This window comes from Watersipora subatra, chromosome 6, assembly GCF_963576615.1.
Source record: "Watersipora subatra chromosome 6, tzWatSuba1.1, whole genome shotgun sequence".
Taxonomy (NCBI): domain Eukaryota; kingdom Metazoa; phylum Bryozoa; class Gymnolaemata; order Cheilostomatida; family Watersiporidae; genus Watersipora; species Watersipora subatra.
In genome coordinates this window covers 46,179,975-46,189,840 of record NC_088713.1, presented here as the reverse complement: position 1 = coordinate 46,189,840, position 9,866 = coordinate 46,179,975, and the positions used below count along the sequence as shown (strand labels likewise).

At 34.7% G+C, this 9,866-nt stretch overlaps 1 protein-coding gene across 1 annotated transcript; it reads left to right on the top strand.

Annotated features, from left to right (window-relative positions):
• The first annotated feature begins 5,842 nt into the window (after positions 1 to 5,842).
• Positions 5,843 to 6,700, top strand: LOC137398315 (uncharacterized). The gene has a single exon (XM_068084422.1). It carries the CDS (start codon positions 5,843 to 5,845, stop codon positions 6,698 to 6,700), a length of 858 nt encoding a protein of 285 aa, XP_067940523.1.
• Positions 6,701 to 9,866: the final 3,166 nt, after the last annotated feature.

Genomic DNA, 9,866 nt, shown 5'->3' with positions numbered 1-9,866 from the left:
ATATCAAAATGCTATTATTAGATCAAGGAGACATATACCTTATGCAATTTATGAAACAAAACTATCAGCATAGTTAAAGTTTAAAAGGTTATTTGTCTTGCTGCTCAAAACAACATAAAAACTTCTTGCTAGTGGTAAATATTATGAAAATGTTATCAAATATTGATCAAGTTTGATTTTCAAAAATTAGAGAAATTCAGAGAAAGAATGCAGGCATAATTATCAACAATATCTACTTTATTCTTACAAATGAGGATAACATAATGGAATCTCATTAAATAATCAGTCAGACAGAAGAATAATGACTGCATACAAAATTCTAAGTATAAATATACATCTATCTCAGCTCCAGCGAATGAAAATATTGAATCACTTCTAAGGATCACAAGAGTATCACAGCTAATTGGTTTATCTGTGTCACCATGTATTAATGCCTGAGATTTTTCACTCACAACAACAACGCTCCTTTGTAAAGCACAACCTGTTATCCATACAACTGCTTCGAAGTGCTGCAAAGAGGTTGGGTATGGTCCGAAATGCTCTAAAACTTATATCATAGACAAAATTTCCTCTTCCCTTCCATTAAGAAACACAGAAGAGTGATTAGAGTTGTCCCTAGCATGGTCACAGATTTGGTTCAGAATGTTCACAGGATCAGCATCAGTGCTCTCCGCTGTCGCTCTAAGGTAAGAACTATCGACAGTATGATGACTCATATTGTTAGAGTGTATTTCACTACTCTTTATGACAACTCTGCCATGACCACATAGCCGTTTATTAAGTTTTTTCTGAAATTGATTAATCAACATGTTTCAATTGAATATAAAAAATGAAAAAAACAAAACAACACCAAACCTGACAGCTTCTATTTTTTTACAATTTTAATAAGTCTTAGACCTTTTTAAAAAGACACTGTTAAAAGTATATTTTCAGATTTAACACTATCATAAGGAAAAGTTTTTTAGTGAACCTATAAACATGTGAATATCATTTTACCGTACTGCTATTATGCTGTTGTTTGGCTGCATTTCTTTTGTTATATTTCATCAATATGTAAAACGTACACTCGGATGTGCTTTTGATGTTAACAAACGTTTTAAACTACTCAATACCAAAGTTGCTTGTGATTCTGATTTTCAAACATAAAACTCAAACCAAGCATGCTTCAATTTGTCTTTTTAAATTTACTTCAAGTTTCACATTCTGAGCAGAAATTAATTAATTGAAAGCAGAATCTAGGATTGAACCAGTACTAAAAACTCAAGTGGCCAGTATACATAGCTAGCAGGTTTATTTTAATGATTTTCTGGTTACAAAGGTAATGTCGCCATTGTCACCTCAAGTTTAACGAAACAAATATGAATATTTAAATACATCGCATTAATACAGTAATTAAAAAAGGTTTACATAACAATCTTCTGCAGTTTTTTGATGATACTAGTTATACTACTTTATCACTCTTTTAGCTTTGGTTTCTTTGGTATAGTTACTACTGTTGAAAAAAATGAATCAAAAATCCAATCAAAATCAGATTATTGTATATTGTGGGCTTCAGCACTTTTCCAGCTTTGCTATAATTGTTATAGTTATTATTGTTGAGGAAAATGTATCAAAAACCAAATCAAATTCAAAAATTGTGTGTTATATGCTTTATCAGCCTTCTGACTTTTGTTTCTTTGGTATAGTTACTATTGTTGAGGAAAATAACTCAAAAGTCAAATCAAATTAAAAAAATTGTGTATGATCGGCTTCATCACTCTTTTAGTTTTGGTTTCTTTAGTATAGTTATTATTATTGAAAAAAAACAAATCAAAAATTAAATCAATATAGAAAATTGTGTATTATGGGCTTCATCACTTTTTTAGCTTTGGTTTCTTTAGTCCAGTTATTAATGTTGAAAAGAAGTAATGAAAAATCAAATCAAAAAGAAAAATTGTGTATTATTGGCTTCATCAATCGTTTACTTTTTGTTTCTTTAGTAATTTTATTATTGTTGAAAAGAATAAATCAAAATTCAAATCAAAATAAATAATTATGTGGTATGGGCTTCATCAATCATTTAGCTATAGTTTCTTTGCCATAGTTACTACTGTTGAGAAAAATAAATAAAAAGTCAAATCAAATTAAAAAAATTGGGTATTATGGGCTTCATCACGCTTTAGCTTTGGTTTCTTTAGTATGGTTACTGTTATTGAAAAAAATAAATCCAAAATCAAATCAAAATAGAAAGCTGTGTATTATGGGCTTCATCAATCTTTTAACTTTGGTTTCTTTAGTAATGTTATTATTTTTGAAAAAATAAATCAAAAATCCAATCAAAATAGAAAATTGTGTATTATGGGCTTCATCGCTCGTTCAGCTTTGGTTTCTTTAGTACAGTTATTATTGCCGGAGAACATAAATGAAAAATCACATCAAAATAGATAATTGTGCGTTATAGGCTCCAACACTCTTTTAGCTTCTGTTTCTTTGGTACAGTTACTACCGTTGAGGAAAATCAAATCAAAAATCAATTGATATAGGTAATGGTGTATTATAAGCTTCTTAATTTTTTCGGTTTGGAATTTTTAGTAATTTTATTATTGTTGAACGAAATATATGAAAACTCAAATCAAAATAGAAAAATGTGTATTATGGGCTTCTTCAATCTACCACCTTTTGTTTCGTTGGTATAGTTACTATTGTTGAGGAAAATAACTCAAAAGTCAAATCAAATTAAAAAAATTGTGTATTATGGGCGTCATTACTCCTTTAGCTTTAGTTTCTTTGCCATAATTACTACTGTGAAGGAAATTAAATTGAAAGTCAAATCAAATTAAAAAATTGTGTATTATGGGCTTCATCACGCTTTAGCTTTGGTTTCATTAGAATAGTTATTATTGTTCCAAGAAAAATCAAACTTCGAATTAAAACAGATAAGTATGTAGTATGGGCTTCATCACTTTTTTAGCCTTGGTTTCTTTAGTAATGTTATTCTTGTTGAAAAAAAAAATCGAATCAAAATAGAAAATTGTGTTTTATGGGCTTCATCACTTTCATCTTTGGTTTCTTTAGTATACATGTAGTTATTATTGTCGAAAAAAATAAATAAAAATTCAAATCAAAATAGATACTTACATAGTATGGGCTTCATCACTTTTTTAGCTTTGGTTTCTTTGCCATAATTCCTACTGTTGATTAAAATAAATCGAAAGTCAACTCAAATTATAAAAAATTGTGTATAATGGGCTTCATCACTCTTTTAGTTTTGGTTTCTTTAGTATAGTTATTACTGTTGAGGAAGTTAAATCAAAAGTCAAATTAAATTCAGAATTTTTGTATTACATGTGTATATGCTTCATCAGTCTTTTGAGTTTTGTTTCTTTGAGATAGTTATAATTGTTAACAAAAATAATTCAAAAATCAAATCAAAATAGATAATTATGTAGTATAAGCTTCAGCACTCTTTTTGCTTTGGTTTCTTTGCCATAGTTACTACTGGTGAGAAAAATAAATCAAAAATCGAATCAAAATATAAAATTGTGTATTATGGGCTTCATCACTGTTTCAGCTTCTGTTTCTTTAGTACAGTTATTATTGTCGAAGAACATAAATGAAAAATCAAATCAAAATAGATAATTGTGCGTTATAGGCTTCAACACTCTTTTAGCTTCTGTTTCTTTGGTACAGTTACTACCGTTCAAGGAAATCAAATCAAAAATCAAATGATATAGGTAATTGTGTATTATGGGTTTCTTAATTTTTTAGGTTTGGATTTTTTAGTAATGTTATTATTGTTAAACAAAATATATGAAAACTCAAATCAAAATAGAACAATGTGTATTATGGGCTTCATAAATCTTCCACAATTTGTTTTGTTGGTATAGTTACTATTGTTGAGGAAAATAACTCAAAAGTCAAATCAAATTAAAAGAATAGTGTATTATCGGCTTCATCACGCTTTAGCTATGGTTTCTTTAGTATAGTTATTATTGTTGAAAAAGTAAATCAAAAATCCAATCAAAATAGAAAATTGTGTATTATGGGCTTCATCACTCGTTCAGCTTTGGTTTCTTTAGTACAGTTATTATGGTCGGAGAACATAAATGAAAAATCAGACCAAAATAGATAATTGTGCGTTATAGGCTTCAACACTCTTTTAGCTTTTGTTTTTTTGGTACAGTTACTACCGTTGAGAGAAATCCAATCAAAAATCAAATGATATAGGTAATTGTGTATTATGGGCTTCTTAATCTTTTAGGTTTGGCTTTTTTAGCAATGTTATTATTGCTGGACAAATTATATGAGAACTCGGATCAAAATAGAAAATTGTGTATTATGGGCTTCATCACTTTTTTTGCTTTGGTTTCTTTAGTACAGTTATTAATGTTGAAAAGAAGTAATGAAAAATCAAGTCAAAAGGGAAAATTTTTTTATTACTGGCTTCATCAATCGTTTACTTTTTGATCTTTAGTAATGTTATTATTGTTGAAAAGAATAAATCAAAATTCAAATCAAAATAAATAATTATGTGGTATGGGCTTCATCACTCATTTAGCTATAGTTTCGTTGCCATAGTTACTACTGTTGAGAAAAATAAATAAAAAGTCAAATCAAATTTAAAAAATTGTGTATTATGGGCTTCATCACTCTTTTAGCTTTGGTTTCTTTAGTATAGTTCCTATAATTGAAAAAAAAATCCAAAATCAAATCAAAATAGAAAATTTTGAATTATGGGCGTCATCAATTTTTTAACTTTGGTTATTTTAGTAATGTGATTATTGTTGAGAAAATAAATCAAAAATCGAATCAAAATATAAAATTGTGTATTATGGGCTTCATCACTCGTTCAGCTTTGGTTTCTTTAGTACAGTTATTATTGTCGGAGAGCATAAATAAAAAATCAGATCAAAATAGATAGTTGTGCGTTATAGGCTTCAACACTCTTTTAGCTTCTGTTTCTTTGGTACAGTTACTACCGTTGAGGGAAATCCAATCAAAAATCAAATGATATAGCTAATTGTGTATTATGGGCTTTTTAATTTTTTAGGTTTGGGTTTTTTAGTAATGTTGTTATTGTTAAACAAAATATATGAAAACTCAAATCAAAATAGAACAATATGTGTTATGGGCTTCATCAATCTTCCACATTTTGTTTTGTTGGTATAGTTACTATTGTTGAGGAAAATAACTCAAAAGTCAATTCAAATTAAAAAAATTGTGTATTATCGGCTTCATCACTCTTTTAGTTTTGGTTTCCTTAGTATAGTTACTATTTAAAAAAAAAAAAAATCTAAAATCAAATCAAAATAGAAGTTTGTGCATTATCGGCTTCATCACTTTTTTAGCCGTGGTTTCTTTAGTAATATTCTTATAGTTGAAAAGAATAAATCAAGATTCAAATCAAAATAGATAATTATGTAGTATGGGCTTCATCACTTTTTTAGCTTTGGTTCCTTTGCCATAATTACTACTGTTGAATAAAATAAATCAAAAGTCAAATCAAATAAAAAGATTGTGTGTAAGAGGTGTCTGATTGGTCGGACTAATCTGATGCGCATGAGAGGACGGGGATAAGGCTACGGAGTCATTCGTCAACCTGGAGGCTTACTAGAAGGACGTCGACGCTCGACTAACAGGTATATATCCTAAGTATTTTTATATGGTGTCAGAATAAGCGTACCCGTGCTAGCGTTGTTAATTACCTCTAAGCCTAGTAGTGAAAGTTTGGCTGAATCTCACCGGGTTTACTAACTATAATTTGCGTTGTTCGGTACTCGTGAGGTAAGTTGAGGATTTTGATGAATCCTAGGAACTAAATAATTAAGTAAATAATTGTTAGAAACCCATATATAAATAAATAATGGCGGAAGGAAGTAAAGATGATCGCTTTGTAAAGAAATTAAATTTCAAAGATGAAAATCTTTCAGTATCGTGGAAAACATTCAAAAGGCAATTTAATATCCTCAGAATAGCCAAAAAGTATGGCGATATGGAAAAAGAAGAGAAATTTGCAAACCTGCTAATGCTAATTGGATTGGACAGTGTTTCTATCTATGACCAATTTAATTTTCATGATACGGAAGAAGGTAGAACAAGAACATTGGTGAATGTAATCGCCATGTTTGACAATCATTTTGAACCCGTCAGAAATATAATTTATGAACTAGTAAAATTCAACAGCCTTAAACAAGGATCTATGTCAATTCAACAATTTATTACTGAAGTTCATACCCAGGCTGACAACTGTGACTACGGCAACATGCGTGACCAGTTGATAAGAGACAGAATTGTGGTAGTAGTGGCGGATAACAAACTCAGAGAACAATTTATCGATGTCGAAGAGTTAGACTTGGCGACTTGTATTCGAAAAGCTAAACAGTTCATATCCCACCATGCTCAAGCTGCAAAATTATTAGGGGAAACCCATGATGATAACTTAGATGCGATAAAAAATTATACTGCAACTAGCGACAAATTCAAAAATCGAACTTGCAGCCAACAGGGCAAACAAAAGTGTTTCTTTCGTAACAGAGACTCGCATCCAAGAGAGAGATGCCCTGCACGCAACGCGACTTGTTATATCTGTAAAGAGAAAGGGCACTGGGCTAGAGCTAAGGCATGTAAAACAAAAAAAGGATCGCAGATAAATATAACTAGCGAGCTCACGCAGGAGTCCGAGGGACTAGAGAGTTTGTATTTTGGCTCCGAATCGGAATGACTAGATGGACTCACGAGTGAAAATATTACTGAAACTCCAAAAGCATGGATCGCGAACATCAGACTGAATTCACATCAGGTGAAATTTAAACTATACACGGGAGCCGCAGTTACAGTTGTACCGGCGTCTATGGCCAATTTAGTGGAAATTGTCAATCACTCTAACAAAATTCTCAGAGGCGCTGGAAACCATAGATTGGTTGTTACAGGCCAAAAGGAGGTAACATTGTCCTCTTCGGAGGTGGAAGTTCGCGAGACAGTTTATTTTGTTAAGAATTTGGTGACGCCGCTGTTGGGAAAGCCAGCCATTTTTAAATTAGATCTTATTAATTTCACTGATAGTGTAGAAGCAGATATACATTGGCTTGCAAGCTACCCGGAATTGTTTAAAGGTCTGGGAACAATGGATGCTCAGGTGAAAATAACCCTGGAAAAAAACTGTACACCATTTGTTCAGGCTGTCCCTAGGAGAGTAGCGGCTGCGAGAAAGGATATGCTGCAGAACGAACTCAATAGAATGGAACAGCTAGGGGTAATCGAGCGTATCGAGAAACCTACTCGATGGTGTGCACCGTGCATAGTAGTTCCCAAGAAAGATGGTAAATTACGGGTGTGTATAGACTTTACAAATCTTAACAAGTCTATAAAAAGAGAGCATCACTCCTTGCCAACAGCAGAAGAAACGTTAAGTGAGTTGGGAGTTTCTAAGTTGTTTAGCAAGTTAAATGCTAATTCAGGGTATTGGCAGTTAAAGCTTCAGCCTGCTTCCCAAGAACTTACCACCTTCATTACTCCCTTTGGGAGATACTTCTGTAAGCGATTGCCCTTTGGCATTAGCAGCGCGCCGGAAATATTTCAGAGAGAGATGCAGAAAGTGTTGGTTGACTTGAAGGGCGTAGTGTGTCACATGGATGACATACTCGTGCACGGAGCCACCAAGAAGCAACACGAAAAACGTCTCCATCATGTTTTGGCTCGGTTAAGAACAGCTGGAATCACACTAAATAGAGATAAGTGCGAGTTTGGCGTGCGGGAGACTAAGTTCTTAGGTCATGTGATAGACAGTAGAGGGATTCGAGCAGATCCGGAAAAGACTAGAGCCATTTTAGAATTCCCGACTCCTTCCACTATGAAGGAGCTACGACGTTTCTTTGGGATAGTCAACTATCTAGGAAAATTCTCCCCTCGGCTAGCAGAGTCAACAGGACATCTACGTAGGCTTCTCGGGAATGACTGTGAATGGATATGGAGTCCTGAGCAGATTGAGCAGTTCAGACACTTGAAAGAGCTGCTGGCAAAGACTCCCATTCTCACACCTTATTCAGTGACAGCCGACACACTGATTAGTGCAGACTCATCATCTTTTGGCTTGGGTGCAGCACTAATGCAAAAAATGAAGGTGACTGGCAACCAGTGGCATACGCTTCTCGTTCTTTGTCTTCTACCGAAAGAAAATATGCTCAGATTGAGAAGGAGGCGCTCGCAATCTGTTGGGCCTGTGATAAATTTTCCTACTATATCTTAGGGAAAGACATTCTGATAGAAACAGATCACAAGCCACTCGTAGCTATTTTGGGTACTAAAGAATTGGCGAAGTTGCCCATTAGAGTCCAAAGATTTCGCTTGAGAATGATGACATATTCATATAAAGTTTTTTAAACGCCCGGGAGTAAGCTCGTCTTGGCGGACGCATTGTCTAGGTTGACCTCGCTAGAGGTAAATGCCATGACAGAGACTGGAGAGTCATGGGCTGACGAGAGTTTGGTCGAACCACCAATAGCTTCAGGCAGGCTGGCTAGGATCAAAGCGGCGCTGATAGCAAATGATGCAGGACGATTTTTGTTAAAATTCACCAATGAGGGTTGGCCAAACTCGAAGCCAGATTCCCGATGTGGTAAAGAACGTGTACACATTTAGAGACTACTTGACACAAGTTGATGGCATCATATTCTTCATGAACCGAGTTTTCATTCCTGAATTGGAAAGAGACAATATACTAAAAGACATACATAAGGGCCATCAAAGAGAATCTAAGTGCATCAGGAGAGCATCGGACATAGTATGGTGGCCTGGAATGACCCGAGAAATCAGGAAAATGGTGGCTAGGTGTGAGTTGTGTGAAAAATTCCATCAAAAAGCAAGAGAACCACTGATCTCTACCCCTTTTCCTGAGCGTCCTTGGTGGAGATTGGCGATAGACCTTTTTGAAATGCAGCAAAAGTCTTACCTTATCACAATTGACTTTTACAGTCGCTTCATTGCAGTAGATGAGTTGGATGACTCAACGGAAGCTCACGTAGTTTGCGGTAAGGTGAAAGACATGTTTTGTACACTAGGGGTGCCAAACACAGTAGTGACGGACAACGGTCCTCAGTTTATGTCGGAAATGTTTCGAGAGCTGCTCAGGAAATGGGATGTGCAGCATATAACCAGTTCTCCAAAGAATCCCCAAAGCAATGGGGAGGTTGAGAGAGCTGTTCGTACAGTGAAGGATCTAATGAATAAGAATCTAGACTGGAAGGCAGCCCTGTGCATGTATAGAGATACTCTGCTGGCTAATGGGTACTCACTCTCACAATTTCTAAACAGCAGGTCTATGAACCCTATGGGTATTCTATCAGACCATAAGATAGATGTCAACAGACTCAAAAAAGTAGAAAGAAACCAGAGACAAAAACAAGCTAGGTGGTATAATAGCAGACATGCAGCCAGAGATAAAAGCCCTCTTGCGATGCAGCAGCCGGTAAAAATTCGAGACCCAGGCACAGCCCCGAAACAGGCTATGGTGATCGGCACTAAAGGTCGCGAGGTCGTAGCTCTTGGAGCATCAGGAAATTTGCTTCGCAGAAACAGGGAGTTAGTATCGAGGTCGCCGGGGAAGATTTCCGGCAACACTCTCCCAAGTTCCAATGACTGACAAAGTACTGTTAGGCATTAGCACACAGGAGATGTCTTTTCTAAAGATTTGCCTGACAACCCGCATCTGGGCCAAGAACCTTGTTTTTCTGGAACTTTTGGTGATGGCCTCCCTGGCGAGGTCCAAACCCCTGGTTCCTTGTCTAGGACTCCAGTTAAACAAAAATTACATAGACCCATAGAGCAGCCGATCAGTGAGACTAGACCATCGAAATCTCCTGAGAATCTCTCACTTGAATCTCCTGTTAAGA